We start from the raw sequence: 19,883 nt of genomic DNA, 5'->3' as shown, positions 1-19,883 counted from the left end.
CCTTTGGGATAAAGTGGAGCACTGACCACTGACCCAGACCTCCTCACCCAACATTGTGGCCTGACCTCACTAATAATTTGTAGCTGAATGAGCACAAATCCCTACAGCCACACTACATGGTCTAGTGGAAAGCCTTCCCAGAAGAATAGAGGTTAATTTACAATTTAACATGCACATATGGGTATAATGGTCAGGTGTCCACATGCTTTTGGCCATGTCGTGTACACTCAGAACTACACAGAAACTGTCTACATATTTAAAAAGTGCAACTTCAAAGTACACTTTCAGATACATACTAACTGTACAGTTCCTATGTACATTCACAATCAGAAACAATATAAAAATGGTACACCTGAGAGAGACAAGCTTGATTCAAGACATCAAGATACAATTGTGTTCTTACAAGGTCAAAACTAAATTTCATACATATGTGTATTTACAGTAATGCCCAAAAGTTACATACATACACCTAGGCCAGGGGTGTCAAATCTTATCCGCAAAGGGCTGGTGTGGGTGCAGGTGTTTATACCAATCAAGCAGGAGCCACACCTGATTCCAGCTGTTTAATCAGTTGACCTTGAACTCAAGTGTGGCTTCTGCTAGGTTGGAATAAAAACCTGCACCCACCATGACCTTTTCCAGATAAGTTTGGACACCCCTGACCTAGGCTAAAGATATTCAGACTCCATACATTTTATGAGATCATACATTTCATTTGTGGTAGCTACCAAATATATGCATTCACTGGTGTTTTCTGGTTATATGAAACAAAAAAACGAACAGCTTGGCCGTAATGTATCGTGCTATGTACAGAGGAAAAAAGGGTAAGGCTTTTAATCTGAAGTATTTCACACTTTTTTTTCCTGCAGTTTTTTTTTACTGGAAAATGGTCTGGTGCACCTCAGAAAATAGATTACATCATTAGGCAGATAAAATAGTAAAGCAAAATCTCAACACATCAACCAGAATGTTAAAACTTTTTGCCAAGTGGGTCTTCTAGCATGGCAGAGATCCTGAGCATACCTTTAAAACTGTATGAAATTAAAGAGTAGGAAATAGAGTTTTTCTCTATTTTTAAAGCCATGATCTGAAAGATAATTTGTGGAACTGAAAAAGCGTGTGTGAACAAGGAAGCCCGCAAACCTGACTGAGTTACACCTGTTCTGTAAAGAGGAATAGGCTACAATTCTGGCAAGGCATTGCAAAAAGCTTGTGGAAGCCTACACAAAGCATCTTTTTTTCAGTTTCAAGCAATTAAAAAGCCACAAAATACTAAAAATGAGCATTAAAATAAAACATCTTCAGGAAATAAAGTAGGAACCCTAATTGGTTTTTTGAAAAATTTAGTGTGAATGTCTTTGATCTGTGTATGTAAACTTTTGGCCTCTATAAATTATAAGTGCATGAATATGTAGCTTATGCATAATTACACAGTTATTAGAGACAAAAGAGTATGTTTTTTTTTTTTTACTTTATAACCAATCCTTGTTGTCCATGCAAGCTGAAATCATACTTATTGGACACCAGAGGACAGTAGTGCACTTTCTTTACTGCTTATCTTCTCCAAGTCACATTTACTAAAGGAAACCATTTGTCTGTACAAGTAGAACCTGTGTTTTGCATCACTGTAACTGAATTTTGAATGTGCAAATAAAAACACCTGGATAGAAACAAAAGAAATCAAGAAGTGCTAAAGAGTAAGTAGTAAGTAGAGCAAAGGACTGCTGTAACTTTTGTAGTGCAGCTTTGCATGAAGCCCACAACTGTGCATGCTTGACTTCTGCTCCTCTGATGATGTCTTTTTTTGATGTCATTCTGCAGAACAGTACATGATGAAAGCACAATGCAATTTGCACTTTCTTTGCTGACTTTTACAAGATTTTCTGCCTATCACCCCTCCTTTTCTTTTTTCTTTTCTTTTCTTTTCATTTATTCATATACTTTATTCATACACGTTAATATTCATTGGAAAACTTTAAGAAATATTAATATTTTAAAATAGACTTTTCATTCTTGCATCCATATTTGTAAGCCACAGGATTTTCATGTAAGATTAGGTTTATTTAAAATTTGCTAAACATTTGGATAGGGTTGTTCAACATTATATTCATGACTACAATGGCTGAAAGAGTGGGAGAGTGGCTTTCTTTGTACTCTAGGCTTTAGCAATTACTATACTGCAATGAAATCCTATTATTAAAAATTCCCCAACTAAAGCCATTAGCTGTAGCTTTATTCATAATTTAATTTTTATGAATCGCACTCACTTGCTTTGAACCCTGAATTTTGCATGAGATTAGATTGTAGCCTAATGCTTCTGTGTTTCAACACAGAGTGCAGATCTGTTTGACTGAAGTTCCCATACAGTGCCATCAATACAACAGCCAAGATGCTTTCCAAAATGCATTGATTTCCTGTCTTAGCCTGTGAGAATGAGAGAGAGAGAGTTTGAGAGAGAGAGAGAGAGAGAGAGAAAGAGAGAGAGAGATTCCAATATAGACAACTGGATACTAAGCATCACCCTCAGTGCCAAGAAGTACTTCAAAGAGTCGACTCTCTTAAATGCATCGAAATTGCAACCAAGGACATTTCCATTTTACTGCAGCATTTACAAAGTCTGAAGTGCCTCACCTTACAGAGGGAAGTGTGAGAAGAATAAAATTGATTCCTGAGTGGAGAATGCTTGGCTTTGAAGTGACCTATCTTGAGAAAATTGTGGCTCTGTTCCAACAGAAGTGGATAAGAATAAAGTGGATATAATGGAATAATCACTATATCTTATAGAGCTCTTACAGGAGCAATTGTGAGTTGCCAGTTCACCTATTGGCAAGTATTTGGACAATGAGAAGAAAGTGGAAGACCCCTAGGAAACCTATGTGGACTCAAGAGCAACATATAAAACATCACAGAATCGGTAACTGGGGCTCATGATTGAACCATGAAGCTGAGGTGGCAAGCCTGCCTGCTGTACCACCGTGCCACCCTGTGCTTGAATTTTTTATTACATTGCATTCACCCTCTAATTATCATTGTAGAATTAGTGCTATTAAGGTCAATCAAGATAATTGGTCACTACAAGCTTACCTAAATAAATCATCTACTAGTTAGATAATACTGGAAAAATTACAAAGATTAGACAAGCTGATAAACTAAAAGCTGCATAATTAATCACTTTCTTTGCTGGGCCTGATTTACTGCCACCAACTGGTAATTATGTAAACATTATTTTAAACGAACAAAACACAATTTCATACTTACTTAATTCCAATCAAGGAAGTGTGATTCACACTGTGATCTCATTACAATATTAGAGCCTCACATAATGGTTTTGTGGCACTGAAAATGGATTTCAGGTCAGACAAGTAGAACACTCAAACATTTGCATACATTTACCCATTACATGCTTTTATCCAAGGACATTAACAAGTGTGGTAAAAATCAAATGCAAACAAAGAGCAGCTGAGGATCACAATCTTCCTATCATAAACCACTAACAGGTTTCTGTGTCACAATTGCAAATCCATACCAATTTGTAAGAGCCAACAAGTGTTATAGAAGGTTAATCATCTGTGCATTTTGGTAATTTATAACAGAAGCAAGTACAGTAATAACACACAAACATTTAAGGAAAAGCTGCAACAGCTTGTCATATATCACCTTTACCAGTGAAATGAATTGAACAAAAGACAATAACACACTTCAGATCACATACGACATATGCCATATGTTCATTTTGGACTAAATTATGTATTGAAAAATATGTTTTATTTCCCCTCATTTTTCCTCATAGGAATTACCCTGTTATGTATACCTAACAATCACTGGCAAAGATTAGGGTGATGGGAATCTTACAGTGGGGGGGAAAGTCTTTAGACTCTTTTGTTTTTGTCATTCAATATACACCTATTTCATATATTCATTTCAGGTTTACACACGTCTTTTAACTTAAATACAAGTAAAATATCTATTGTTTAGCATAAACGATGACCTCTTTAACAAAATTAACAGGACACAGTCATATACAGATATAAAACCTGTTCTTGTGCATATTGTACCTAATATCTTTATAAAATACATTTGCATCTGTTGGGAATTCATGCAACAATTAGTAATAATGGTAAAAGTTAAATGGAAAATATATGAGCCTTAGTGAAGACCTTAAATATCCAGGCACTGCAATTATATGCAGGTGTAAAGGAACAGGAACAGTTACACCACACAAAAATGAAATGCATTAAATTACTACTGAATTTTGTTGATTGCTTTATGACTTTAATGGTAGAAAAAGACTGACATCATTTATCTTGGTTTGACACCACAGGAGCCTACAATTTGAATGGGAGGTGTGTGGGGGGGTAATTTTAAAAAAATATATATATATATCCGCTGTATATGGATTTCTGGACTGTGTGAGAACTGAACATATCAGTAGATATGTTCAGGCAATCCATCTAAATCAGTCTTGCTAATCAAAATAACAATGAATGTTACATAAGATTATCAGTAGTAGTTTAGCTGGTACAGGATGCTCAGTGAGGGAAGATCCTTGATTAGAACTTTTTTTTTACTTTCCTCTTACGTTTTTCTTTCTTGAACATTTCTCATCTCTCAAGAAGCTGCTAAGCATGATCTATTCTTTGTCCTAAAAGGCACTGAAATATACATATAGTATATAAGCAGACATAAGTGTAGACACACTGACAGAATTTTGTTTGCTGTACCACTTATCCAATCTATACTTGGGTCACAGGGAGCCTGTGCTCAGGAGTCATCAGGCATCAAGGCAGGATACACCCTGGACAGAGTGCCAACCCATCGCAGGGCACACACACACTCCGATCAGCCTAATCAGCCTAGAAGCATGTCTTTGGACGGAAACCAGAGCACACCCACCAAGCACAGGGAGAACATGCAAACTCCACACATAGTGAGCGGGAGTGATACTCGAGCCCAGGACGCTGGAGGTATGAGGCGAACGTGCTAACCACTAAGCCTCTGTGCTGCCTCTCAGCAAATATATCAATGTGTTATTTAGTTTCTCACCAGGACAAGGAAGAAAGAGCTTTGTGTTGTCCTCCAGTGTGTTTTTCTTTACTCCAATGTCTCAAAATAACTCTGACTGCAAAGTTCAAAGAGCTTGATTTTTCTGTCTCTCTGGCAGTTTTCAAAGTGGCATCTTGCTCGATACACAGGAGCTTGTTTACTAATAGTGCTTTTTCACCAGCCAATGTGGCATGGCTCAGCAAATTCCCCATAATCCCCTGTGTTGTTGCTATTTCCAGCATGAAGTGAGCCATGCCATGCTTAAGTACCCATGCTAAATTTGATTACCGTTTTTACTCAGGTACCATGCTGGCCGAGCCATGACATACGGCTGTAGCTAAAAATAGTGCAGACCATCGATTGATCTGATGCACAGACATCCTGATTAATGTCTCTACCTTATGTTTCTTTACTGGCATAAACTTTACAGTAGAAGGTGAGAATAATGTCTGCTTTCACTTTTTTCAGGTGTCCTTTTTCAGGTGGAGTTATGAGACCTGCAATTTAATAATACAAGAAAAAACTAACACATTTCACACAAATCATCACAATATTTACTTACACACAATCCTGTTTTACTTGTATAATAATAATCACTTTCTTTGTTTTTTATTTATTTATTAATATTTAGCTTATTGAGCTTACATTTCTTTATTGTGATTCAAGTAAAATCCGGAATCTTGTTTATGCAAATCTGAATAACTTTGTTTGAGCCATATTTTGGTATACCTACTTCCCCTAGCTCAGTGATCAAAATGTCGCACTACTGCACAGAAGATTGTGAACTCAAATCCCAGCACTGCCAAGCTGCCATGTCTGGGCCCTTGAGCAAAATAAGATAAATCTCATAAAAGTCACTCTGAATAAGGGTGTCTGCCTTATGGCATAAATGCTGTAAATGTACTTACTGCCCATAGCCTCAGAAAAGATTTGGCTGACGTGTGTGTGTGTTTGTCACTGTCTCAAAATAAACCCATTGCCTGATGTTTAGGATTTCAATGAGAAATGAACATGTATTTTATGATCAAATAAGAGATCCCTGGTTTAATTTCCAGAGAACTGATTTGAATGTCTAGTAGCCTATTATATTACTACTCATACCTACTGTATCAGTAAGCTCTAAATAACCTCCAGGTAAATAGCTTTCTTTTTAATTCAGGAAGAAATATGTAATGAAATTGACACCAAAGGTCTGAACACTAGTGGAAATGCTTCTATTTTCCATTCTTTTCTCATTTAATACAACAGTTCGCATTACAAATTATATTGCTGACAACACCTTGAGTAAATTTCAGAGCTTTGTAGGATTCACTTTGTCCCCCTTTTGCTTTAAAGGCAATGTGCACTGGAGCTGGCACACACTCCACAAGTTTATGCAAAACCTTATGATCCATTTTAGATCAAATCCTTCAGTGTTGTCTGAACATATGCTTTAATATAAGAGATTATGCATGAGGAAAATCTGACCTTTTGTACAAAGTTAACACCACACATTTCAACAGAGACATAAAAATAATGCAGAATATTAAATATTCAAGATATTGACTATTTATGTACAGTAGTGGTTCTCAGTTGTGATAGTGAAACAAGTTTCACAAAATCTTCCTTAAATTTGTGTATGCAAATAAATAAGTTATTTATACTTACATTTTAAGTTACATATGCCAATTGTGAAAAGATGTAAGCAGTGTTTCACTGTTTTGCCTTACCTGTTTTCATGGCAGTTTTTTTTTGCTGTTTTCATGAATATCTGATGCAGAGAAATGCTACTCACCAAATACTGCCCCCCCCCCAAATAAACAAACAAACAAACAAAAAAATCTGATCTGACATTCAAACTGAGTCTCTTAACACAAATATTTAATAATTAGAATTTATAGCTACTGAGATACAAGACCATCAAATCTCATAAAAATGTAGATTTAATATTATTCTCTGCTATTCACTGCCAAAAAATCTAAACAAATACACAAACAAATGCTTTAAAGAAGCATAGAAATGATCTCCAAAATATTTTATAATCATATACTTTTTATTTATAGAGAATTCAGCTGTACAATTTAGTTCCAAAACATTAGTCAATGTGATGACAGAAGGGAGAAAAAAGCTCGGGGCAAATAAAATATTACTACATAAACTGGTATTTAACCTTTTTGTAGCAAAACAAAATGTGATCTGACTGATCAAGAAAACACAGTCTCACGGTTAGCAAGACTTGTATAGATACAGCAACACAACACAGTGAAAATACCCCCCCCCCTTTTTTTAATATTATGTCTCATGAGAGTAAAATGCTACTGTACAATTTCCCTTTAACACACTCTCACCTATGTGTTCAAAAAACATCACAATTTTAATAGTGTCAAGCAGCCAGTCTGAATTATGTTTGAATGAATGCATAATTGTAATTGTAATTAGTGATTAATAAACACTGATAATTCTTTAAAAGATGAGAGAAGTCTACATATAAGTTCAACAAGAAAATAACACACCACTGCATCCCAATTTTGCACAGAATTTGTTGAATTAAGGGTGTAAAAGCTGTTTCAGTATGTGTTAAGGGTGTAAAAGCATCTGTTTCAGTATGTGTTAAGGGTGTAAAAGCATCTGTTTCAGTATGTGTTTAGGGTGACAAATATCAGGATCTGTACTTGTACTGAAACCCATGGTGTCAGGGCCGAAACTATGGTTTAAATATGAACCCTACCACTGGAGCCCCTGAAACACTAGGCAGCAGGGTGTACACCACTTTCAGCACGGGTCTCTGTGAATTCTGGCTCTATGGATGTGTGAAGGGCTGTTTTTTTTAATGCAGTTCTTAGTAGCATTTTTTAATACTGAATTTAACTGGTTCTATTCCCCAAGGCATAAACAAACTCAGTCACCACTATCCAACAAAAGTTAATTGAACGTAGTTCCCAACTAGCATCCCTACGATCCCAGTCAGGAAGCACACCTCAAATTATATCATAATGTTCCTAATCAAACAAAAACAAAAACCCAGGTGGCGCACCTCCTATTCATATCTGTTTGTGAGCGTTTAACTTAATAACATTTTATTATTCTATTACATTCCTAGTAGAAATACTACTGAGTGAGTGTGATCCATGCCTATAACATTCACAATTTATTAGGTACACCTCTTTGAGAATAAAGTAAAGCACTAGTTGTGGACAGCAATTTTATATGTGTATGTCATATGAATGAAGTTGTGAAAGAACTAGTGCTACATTTACTATCCCAAACATCACTCTAAGCTTATCTAAGCCAATCTTAATACATCAGTTTCTCTATCAATTCAATCAATCAGTTAAAAATAAATGATCTGCTCTATTTTATTATTTATTTTTGGATTGTAGCCTACTGTGGATGTTAATGTTTATGCTAATGGATTTGTTTGAAAGAGCTGAAATGCTAAAGTGATTTTATAAAGCAAATTGTATGAATTGTTACAAATGGTTAAAGTGCAGTATGAGTAGATAATCTTACTCTCATTCTTGTATGCAACAAAATTAGTCTTTAGGTTCTCATTACCTTACTTGCTTGTTACATTCAACTTATTTGGGATGAGATCAGGTGGTATGACTTTAATAGTGTTATTCATGATATTAATAACAATTTCCATGCAAACTGTTACACAAGTCCTTATCATTTCAGACTCTGCAGGTTTTATTAGTAATTAAGTAGGTGACTGGTGTGTGCTTTCAGACTTAACTACCATCCTGGTAAACATGAATTCTACTCATCAATTAATAATAATAAATGTAAGAAATGATTAAAAAAAAGCACAACAATTCCATTATTTTGAATGTAGTCAATCAATATATGCTAGACATTGGACAGTTGTATCACAGGTTTTTGCAGTGGATCTACAATGCCACTGTAGCTGACAAATAATATAAGTATCATACCCACAGTCTGTCCCATAAATACACACTCAAAATGTCACATATAGTATTTGATCCAACAAACATTGTTAAGCTCCATAATCTAATTTTTAACCTTTTCAAACCCAAACTAGAAAGAACAATGAATGCTTCTCAGTCTTATAATTACACTGCTCAAAAAAATAAGGGAACACCTCCAAGAAGTCACACATTGGATCTTGATGAACTAAATATGAACTAATAAAATGAAATATTGTGTATTTCATTAAGAACAAAATGTGTGACAGTGGTCAAATGGAAACCATAATCATCAACCAGAATCATCAGGGCTGGATTCAAAGTAAAAAACTGAAATTACAGACTGATACACCTTGAATGAATTTCATCATGACAATATAAGCAATGTGCATGGTGGCTTCAGCTGCTCCAGTACATAACATCCCAGGTGTTCTTAATTGGATTTGGGTCTGAGGAATGTGAGGGATCAATGCCTTCTGCATCCAGGAACTGCCTCCAAACTCCACATGAAGCCATTGTCATGCATCAGGAGGAACCCAGGGCCCACTACACCAGCATAAGGTCTGACAATGGCACTCAGCTTTTTATGCTGGTACTAAACATCAGTAAGGGTACCGTTGGCTAGCATGTGGAGGTCTGTGCAACCTGCCAGGGATATTCCTCTCCAGACCATCACTGACACACTGCCAAACTGGTCATACTGGATGATGTTGCAGGTAACATAAATTTCCCCACAGCATCTCCAGACTCTTTCAAATCTGTAAACCTGCTCTCATCTGTGAAGAGAACATGGCGCCAGTGACAGACTTGCCAATTCTGGTGTTCTCTGGCAAATGCCAATCAAGCTGCATGATGCTGGGCTGTGATCACACATCCCACTAGAGGATGGTGGGCCCCCATGACATCCGGTTTTGTCAGAAACATGCACAACAGTAGCCTACTGGAGGTCATTTTGTAAGGCTCTGGCAGTGCTCCTCCTGTTCCTCCTCACAAAAAGGAGTTGATACTGGTCCTGCTGCTGGGTTGTTACCCTTCTATGACTATGACCCTGTCCAACTCTCCTAGTGTAATGGCCAATCTCCCAGTATCTCCTCCATTCACTTGAAAATGTGCTGGGAGACACACCAATCCTCCTTGCGATGACACAAACAAAACACATAACTAGAGACAAATTAGTCAGGATGGATAAAGAGAGAGCAACTGTCTGTGGCCACCACCTGCAAAACCATTACCTTTTTGAGAGTTGTCTTGCTGATGCCTCTCCAGTGCACCAGTTGTCACATTCACTTGCACCACAGCAGGTGAACTTGATTCACAATCACTGTTATGCTTCCTAACTTAGCAGAGTGATATCCCTGAAGTTTCACTGACTTCGTGTTATACTATGATGATGATGAATTATTCCCTTAATTTTTTTCAGCAGTGTATAGGACTAGCTTGAATATTTTCCATGTTGTTTCTGGATAATATGGTTTGTGCATGATGTAAAGGAATATAGCAAAATAGCTCAGAAAATCCTTATGTGCATAATGAAGACTGGAACTACATTAGCATCCTTGACATCCATTTCTAATTAGTTTTCTTATCATCAAACCTAAAAAATCTTACTTTGGTCAACAGACATGTGTAGGTTTGGGTTAAGGGGAACACTGTGTTCACATTCAGGTAAGAGGAACTTTCAGGTCCTTTGTGAAAGGAATGACATTTTAGGACAGGAAAATACAATACAATATGCAGTGTATCCAGTCCTCAGTCCTGGGACTGAGAACCATGTCAATGACAACATAATAAGTTTGGCATGGCATGCTCATTTCTTGGAAGCAATGCACAGTCCATTCCTGCTTGACTCCAATCCAGTGTCTGCCACTTCCAGCTGATTTAGACTGTGACATTTTCACACATCCATCTGACACATATGATTAGATTGAGATGATTGGCATTGAAGTTATCTCTGGCTTCTGAAGGTAACTCTAAGACATTCAATATTACAATATCTACAGTATTAATTCAAAAGCAAAGTCGGTGTATGGATTTCTTGATTAGAGATTTGTCAAACATATGTAGACTTCTCAGGTGGATATGGCATCATTTGTAGCTGTGTGAATGTATTGTTTAAATAAGAGAAAATTCTATTTTACACAACATCACAGAAAATGTATGCACTGTGCCAGGTCTTGATATGTTTCTTGATGTGACTTTCTTAGAGGTTCTTAACACTTCATTAATTTACATAGGCAATATTTCTTATGGTAAAAAATATCAGGTATTTTCCAGCTCCTTTCTACATGGGGGAACAGAGACATGTTATACTTGCTATGTGACAGAAAATGTAATGGGACTTTACACTTTAATATTAAGCAAAACTTTGAATTAAAGATTTGTGAATGTTTCAATAGAAACTTTTAGTTTCTGCTCTCTGCACATGATTCCTTTAGGACATGAGTGGGATAAAAAAGAAGAGAAACGGGAGTGAAACAAAAAAAAAAGTATGAAAGTTCTGTGGACTTTTTTTTACTTTTCCTTTTCAGAAAGAGTGATATGACACTGTTGAGATAAAAATATAAAACTTTAAGTTCATTCAACTTATAAATATTATTTGTAATACAGATATATTTCTGTACAGACAGAATTTGCAGTACTCTTCAGAAGAGAAAGTGTTGGCAGTTTTTTATTCACTGTCATTTAACAGTCATGTATCTGGCCACACTATAATGACCCTGATAAATGGCAGAATTCCAAGGGTATACGACCTGAACTTTCTCATTCAAGAGAGCCGAGTAGCTGCTCAACACATACTCTATGATGTCTCTCTCTCTCTCTCTCTCTCTCACACACACACACACACACACACACGAATACACAACCACACATCCACACAAATGCACTTATTCACCAGAACATAAAGCTTATAACTGCCTGTCCAGTACAGCACGTTGTATAGTGGATATATGTTTTAATATTCGATGAACAGATATGTAATTCCATGCAGGGGAAATCAGATGTTTTATTCCCTTGATTTTACTTTGACACAAGGGAAGGATGTCAGTTTGAAGTTATTGTACACAATCTACACAGTGCTCTCCATCACCCACTCAGAGCCCTCCAGAGTACCTCTGCTGCTAGCCATGTCATCCTTCAGCAACATACCATTGATGGAGAGGCTACGTTTGGTCCAGACACCACTTAACGATGTTGCAAACTCACCAGCATCAAACGAGTGACTCCGCCTGAACTTGGAGTCTAGTGTCCGGCCCAGCAGAGGCTCCTTGTCAGTTGGGGGGTCTGCTGATGGTCCTGCACGACCAGATTTGGTGTTTCCTAATGGTGCCTGGCCCTTAATCTCCAGAGAGTTAATGGCCCCCAACAGATGGTCCAGATTTCCACGAGGTTTGAGAGACGCCGACCTCAAGATGTTGGCCAAAGCACTGTTAGGGCTGCATGAGTGCAAGGCATTCTCAGAACCAGCAGATGAGGAGGATGAAGATGAGGAAAGAGAGCTCATACTACTCTGGAGAGAGCCACATTTAAACTCCACCACCTCATCCCTTAGACTCACCTTAGGTTTGGCTTTGAGTTTGGCTTTGGAAATTGAAGGGGGCAAAAAGACTCCATTCTGCCCCAGACAACCATCATTGGGCTGTGAATAGGTATCACCCATGTCACTTAACTTGCTGACAGGGAGCTCAGCCCCAACTGCAGTCATTGTCCCACCTTCCCCAGCCTTGTAGCGCACCATTAGGATGACAATGAAGACAAGCAAAGTAGCCACAATCACACCTCCCACCACCAGGATCATGGTGCCACCCAGCAGCTGCCCATGCAGAGAATGACATTGTGGATACTCATCTCTGGTGAAGAACTCGACACAACCCACAATGCTAGTGGCTGTCAACGTAGTAGCTGAGTCATCCCAGGCTGCCAAGATGCACAAATCGTAGCGGGTTCCAGAGACCAAGTTGTTTACTAGAAATGCCTTGCTTGAAGCAGGGATCATCCTTTAAAAGAAAGAAACATGTTTTTTAAACCCAGTGCAATAACACATGCTCTCAAAAAGAATGTCATATTAGCATGCCAGGATGCACAGCACTGCTGCATTAACTATGCAAAGAGGACTTTATCTTTCCATTAACACGTAAATGGGATTTTAAATGAATATACAATAGCATTAAAACAATGCCTTTATAAGGGTGCCTTAACCTGCTCTGTAAATGTTTTTTTGTCATTTTGCTCTTTGTCTGGGAAAAAAACTCAGAGTACTGGAATATTTGACAAAATGTTTAATGTTTTTTAAAATGTTTTTTTTGCTGCACCAGTACTTTAATGTTAACGTGATCTGTGGTGAGTATGCAGGATGCATCTGAAAAACAGGATTGAAGAGGCTGAATGTTGGACTGTGATCATTTCTACTTTACATGAAACAAGATTTTTTTTTCAAACAAATGGAAATGATTTTTTAGATAGCTGGTGTTATCTCTTTATGCCATCTGCCCCAACACAGTGAGCAGACAGCCTGTTTGATAATGCAATGATCCAGGATAAATAAATAAAAAACTAAAATAAAAAAAAATAAATAAATAAATAAATATATAGCTCTTTTGGAGCATGGAGTCTACGTAACTCGACATGATTCAACTTTAATACTAATGGTGAGCTCACTTTGCTTTACCTGAAAGATGTTTATTTTGCTGGTATAATGACTCTTATTTATGTGTTAACTACAATATTTTGTCAGGCATTGCATAGTTTGCTAGCTACTCCTAACTAGCAATATCAGCTGAGGCATTGTACTTTAGTACAATCACTCACTTTCTCACTTTTACTTTCACTTTCTCACTTTTACTTATGGTCTCCACTGCGACCCTGACCAGGGTCGCAGTGGAGACCATCGTGATAACCCTGTTGGAATACACCCTGGTAGTAACACTGGTCTATCGCAGGGCACCAGACACGCACATAATCATACACCCATTCACAATGAGGGCAATTTTTCTTAGCCAATGCTCCTACTGGCATGTTTTTAGAAAACACCCAGACCTATGGAGAATATTCAAGATGGACAGAAACTCCACAGAAACAATAAACTGAGCTCAGGATAAAACCTGGGATTTTGCCATTGTGAGGTAGCAATGCTGAAAGCTGGACCACTGGGTTACTTTTAATCAGATGCAGCTTACAAAAGCACTGGCAAGGTTGATACAGTACAGCTAATTTTTGAACTGACAAAACAGCATATCACTAACTAATCCAACAAATTTAAATAATGCAGGCAAAGTTCTTGTCAGGTTTGTAAGTGCTTGCAAGGAAAAAAAAAACACCGCTGCTCCTCTGTCCTCTTTTTATTCCACTCTGCTTGTTCATTTTTTGAGTGAGGGAATATGAAGGGAGACTAACATGGCTTAAATAGCTCAGATAACCTTAAAATCAAATGACAGGCCTAGGTGTTTTATCATCTCAAAACAACACTACATGACTGAAATATTAGGATTATAAAAATCAAATCAAAATAAATCATGTCAGAACTTGTGAGATTGAAAAAGTGAGATTGTGAAAAAAACAAATACCAAAACATTTTAGGGAAAATAGAAACAAAATTAAAAGTTACAATAATCTGGTTGCATAAATGTACACACTCCTAAACTAATACTTTGATTTTATTACACCACTCAGTCTTTCTGAGTAAAAGTACATGAGCATGGCACACCTTGACATGGCAATATTTTCCAACTCTTTCTTGCAAAAACTTTCTAGATCCATCAGATTGTATGGGCATCTCCTGTACACAGCTTACTTCAGGTAACTTTCTTCACTTTAGCTCATTCAGAAACAATAATCTTGTAATTAAGTCATTCTTTTGAATTGGATGTATATTTTGGGCCATTGTCATCTTACTAACAGACAACTAAAATTTTTGCACTAAAATCAACTGGTATTTGTTGTTGTTCATGATTCCCTCCACCTTGGTAAATGCCCCAGTTCTGGCTGAGGAAAAACAGCCCTAAAGCATGATGCTGCCTCCATCATGCTTCACTGTAGGCATGCTGTTATTTTGGTTTGAGGTGATTTAGTTAATCCTGAATTATTTTTGTGAGCAAGGGCTTCCATCTACCCCATCACATGGGTGTGACAGCTCAGTCAAGTTCAGAACACTGGAGGGAGCCCTCTGCGGATACATAAGGAGAGCGCACATTCGTGTTCAACACAAAATATTGTTCCAAGTTGACTTTACCAAGCCTTAGCCTCGTGCATATCTCTGTGTTGGATTTACTGTGTTTTTTTACCTTAGCCTGCTCTTTACCGTTTCGTTCTTTTGTCTAGCGTTTTTCGGATCTAGTTTTCCTGTTGTTAATAAATCTGCAAATGAAGTCTACTACTTCCGCCTCTGGCGTTTCTTCCACACAGAATACTTCGCCCGAGATGACTCCAGCGGATTTACAAGCCATAATCGTACAACAAGAAGCCATAATTTGTGCATTTCAGGATTAAGTGGAGAGGGTACAAACTGAAAACCAACAGCTTCAACAGCTAGCTGCTCAGGCTACACCTACCCCTCCTCCTGCTGTTTCTACGCCTCACGGTGAGTCGCTTACCATGGCACTTCCTGAAAAATTTGATGATTCTGGTGATTGTTGCTGTGGCTTTATTCGCCAGTGTGATAATTTCTTCGCACATCAGCCTGATGTTTACTGCTATGATACCACAAAATCATGTTATCCCTCCTCACTGGGAGAGCCTTAGACTGGGCTTCAGCTGTTTGGAACTCAGATCCTCAAGTTAAAACCTCATTTGCTTATTTCGCAGGACTGAATACCCCGCGGGGGGAAAGGAGGTCTCAGTTCAACTCCTGGAGCTACTTCAGGGATCAGAAACAGCCACGCATTATGCCATAAAATTTCGCACCCTTGCCGCTTAGTCTTGCTGGAATGACAATGCCTTAGGGGCTGTTTTTCGGGAGGGCCTCAACCCTGCTCTCCAGGCTGAGATGGCCTGCCAGGATACTAACAGCACTCTTTCCCTGTACATTTCAACGGCCATACGACTGAACAACCTCCGCTGGCAGCATCACACTAACACCTTCAAACACTCCTTGGCTCTCCGCCGCACCAAACCTATGCAACTCGGGCGGTTTCGTGCATCAGAAAAAGAGTGCCAGCGTCGCATCCAAATGCGGCTATGTTTCTACTGTGGTCAGTCTGGGCACCAGATCCATAGGGGCCCTGAGAGGCCTTCCACGTCTCAGGTGGGTGAGAGTTCACTCCTTTTTAGTTTTTCTCTGCCTGTCACACTACACTTTGCTCATGAGAGTTTCTCTGTCCCAGCACTAATAGATTCCGGAGTGGCAGTCAACCTTATTGATAGCAAGCTAGTAGAGGAGCTACGCCTTCCCCCTCTCCGCATCACTGCCATTAACAGTCCACCCATTGGAGGAGGTTACCTCGCACACTAAACCAAGCTCCTGGAGTTACAAGTGGGATTATTTCATTGCGAAAAGCTGGCATTCTACGTCACCTCCTCCCCCGCTAATCCCATTATACTGGGTTTTCCCTGGTTACAACTGCACGACCCTCATATATCCTGGAAAAATGGTGAATTAATAAGCTGGTCCCATCAGTGCCAGAACTCTTGCTTTTATAGCTTCATTTCTCGTCCATGTTTTACCACGTCCTTTGAAAATCCTGAAACTCCAGTTCCTGCCACGTTTCAGAGTGAATATGGTGACCTAAAAGAAGTTTTTATTAAAGAAAGGGCGGCCAGTCTTCCGCCACATCGCCCATGGGACTGCGCTATAAATCTGCTGCAGGAAACCATTCCTCCCAAGAGTCGGCTTTACCTGCTATCACTACCAGAGATGAAGGCTATGGATGAATACATTGATGAAGCACTAACTACTGGATATATTCGACCTTCAGTCTCCCCTGTGGTTGCAGGTTTCTTCTTTGTGGGGAAAAATGATGGTGGCCTCTGCCCATGCATAGACTACAGGGGTTTAAATGCTATTACAACTCGCTACCCCTACCCTTTACCCCTCGTACCTGCAGCTCTCAAACAACTGCGAGGGGCCAAGATTTTCACTAAGTTCGACTTACGTAGCGCTTATAATCTGGTTCACATAGGGTGACGAGTAGAAGACTGCCTTTCTTGATTTTGATCTACTCCACCTCTTATGATGAGCATGTGTGTCATGTCAGGACTGTACTTACCTGCTTGCTGCACAATCACCTGTATGTAAAACTGGAGAAGTGTGAATTTCATTGTCCTACGATTACGTTCTTGGCGTATGGGATCTCATCAAAGGGAGTAGAAATGGACCAGACTAAGGTTCACGCCATCACCAAGTGGCCGGAGCCAAGCACTATTAAGGAACTGTAACGATTTCTGGGGTTCGCCAACTTTTATCGCAGGATTATGCGCAACTATAGCTCCATTGCTAGCCTGTTGACATCATTACTAAGGGGCAAACCCAAGAGGTTGATATGGACTGATCTAGCCAGGAATGCCTTTACGAAACTGGAAGAGAGTTTCACTACTGCCCCTATCCTTTGGCACCCAGATCCGGAACTTCCCTTTGTGGTGGAGGTGGATGCTTCCAGCAGTGGTATAGGTGCCGTACTGTCTCAGCGACATGAGGACCCAGGTAAATTTCATCCATGTGCCTTCTACTCCAGGAAGATAACTACGGCTGAAGCTAACTATGATGTAGGCAACAAAGGACTGTTATCTATCAAAGCCGCCTTAGAGGAATGGCGGCACTGGCTTGAGGGGCACGCCACCCATTCCTCGTGCTTACTGACCATCACAATCTGGAATATCTACGTAGTGCTAAACATCTGAACCCTCGCCAGGCCCAGTGGGCTTTGTTCTTTACCAGGTTCCAGTTTTCCGTTGCCCTGGTTCTAAGAATGGCAAAGCGGACGCTTTATCTAGAAAATTTGAAACCGTGAATCCTCCCTCTCACCCTGAATCCATCATTCCACCCACTGCCATGTTAGCTCCTGTCCAGTGGAACCTGGTAGAGGAGATCCAGCGGGCTCATATTGAGGAACCATCACCCACGAACTGCCCGCCTAATCTGCTTTACGTGCCCACCACACACTGCACCCACGTGTCAGACAATGAGTTCACGACTCTCTCAGTTCAGGTCACCCAGGTATCCACAGAACCGGTCAGCTACTTCAACAAGTTTTGGTGGCCCTCACTAAGACAGGACGTTGAAAGATTTGTCAAGTCTTGTTCTACATGCACTCAGTCTCAGTCTCTCAATCGTCATCTTCCAGATGAGCTACTAGAACCCTTACCTGTGCCCCAAAGACCCTGGTCACATCTCTCTACTGATTTCCTGACAGATCTGCCTAGCTCAAACGGATTTACCACCGTCATGGTCATCACTGGCCATTTGTCAAAGGCCTGTAAGTTGAGTCCCATGAAGGGGTAACCCACTGCTATGGAAACCGCTAACGCCATCTTTCAACACGTTTTGAAATTTCGGACTACCAGAGGACATAGTGTCTGATCGTGGCCCCCAGTTTACCTCTCAAGTGTGGAGAGCCTTTTGTATGTAGTTGGGAATTAACCTAAGTTTGAGTTCTGGATATCATCCTCAATCTAATGGCCAGGCAGAACACCTCAATCAGGACGATTCCTCAGGTCATATTGTAGCAGAAATCAACATCGCTGGAGTGAGTTCATACCCTGGGCTGAATACGCACAAACCTCCCTCACCCATTTATCTACTGGACTAATGCCATTCCAGTGTGTTTTGGGGTATCAACCCCCTTTATTTCCGTGGTTGGGAGAACCATCTGATGTTCCAGCAGTCAACGAGTGGTTCCGACATAGTCAGGAGGTATGGGAACGTGCGCATGTGCGTCTGCAGAGAGCGATACGGTGGTAGAGACTTCAACCCATAACTTGGAGACTTAGACTTCCCTGTCGCAAGCTCAGCCCCAAGTTTATAGGCCCATTTAAAATTCTACGACAAGTGAACCCTGTCACCTATTGTCTCCAGCTTCCTGCAACATATCATATCTGCCCCACCTTCCACGTGTCCCTCCTTAAGCCAGCTCATGAGCCTCATCCTGACAATGGTGCCACTGATGATCCTCCTCTTCTGGAAATAGACTGGGCCCTGGCGTATCAAGTTTGTTCGATTCTCAATTCCCGACATTCCAGGAATCAGCTCCAGTATTTAATGGACTAGGAGGGTTACGGCCCTGAGGAACGTTCATGGGTCGCAGCGGCCGACATCTTGGATCCTTCCCTGACGGAGGGATTTTCACCGTGCACACCCGAATAAGCCTGCTCCACGTTCCCGGGGTCACCCTCGTTGTAGAACACTGGGAGGTGTTCTTAGAGGGGGGCTCTGTCATGGCTCAGTCACGTTCAGAACATCGGAGGGAGCCCTCTCCCGAGATTTAATTGCACTTCCGGGTTGCCGACCGGATATATAAGCAGAGCGCACATTGTGTTCAACGTGAAGTATTGTTCCTAGTTGAATTTACCAAGCCTTAGCCTTGTGCATATCTCTGTGTTGGATTTACTGTGTTTTTTGACCTTACCCCGCTCTCTATCACCCTTTTGTCTAGTGTTTTTTGGATTTGTTTGCCTTCATCTAGTTTTCTGTTTTTCTGACTTCTGCCTGGTTTTGACACTGCTTTTGCCTGCCATTGTTAATAAATCTGCAAATGGAGTCTACTACTTCTGCCTCCAGGGTTTCTTCCACACAATGGGAGGAATATGAGAGATTGTTGTCATATGCAGCGCTTGTCAAATATTCCTTTTAAACATGATCAGCTGATCATTATATGGAGTTAATTAGAATATTTTCATTGATGACAGTTGTATGATAATTAGTTTTGAACATAAGAGTGAATGTGATTAGTTAATTCTGAACACAGTCACACCCCAATTAGAAAACAGTGTTCACATGTACACTACCAG

General features: G+C 39.7%; 1 protein-coding gene across 9 annotated transcripts in view; it reads right to left on the bottom strand.

Moving 5' to 3' along the window:
- Window positions 1-8,374: 8,374 nt before the first annotated feature.
- Window positions 8,375-19,883, bottom strand: part of lrfn2b (leucine rich repeat and fibronectin type III domain containing 2b) — a 124,802-nt gene continuing 113,293 nt past the window's right edge. For all 9 annotated transcript variants that reach the window (XM_058379555.1, XM_058379553.1, XM_058379559.1 and 6 more), the window contains one exon: window positions 8,375-12,943. In XM_058379555.1, the coding sequence (XP_058235538.1) occupies window positions 12,016-12,943 (928 nt within the window). In that variant the 3' untranslated portion in view covers window positions 8,375-12,015. The remainder of the gene's footprint in view (window positions 12,944-19,883) is intronic.

Source organism: Hemibagrus wyckioides, linkage group LG25, assembly GCF_019097595.1.
Source record: "Hemibagrus wyckioides isolate EC202008001 linkage group LG25, SWU_Hwy_1.0, whole genome shotgun sequence".
NCBI classification, from domain to species: Eukaryota; Metazoa; Chordata; class Actinopteri; order Siluriformes; family Bagridae; genus Hemibagrus; species Hemibagrus wyckioides.
This window is presented reverse-complemented; position numbering and strand designations above follow the sequence as displayed.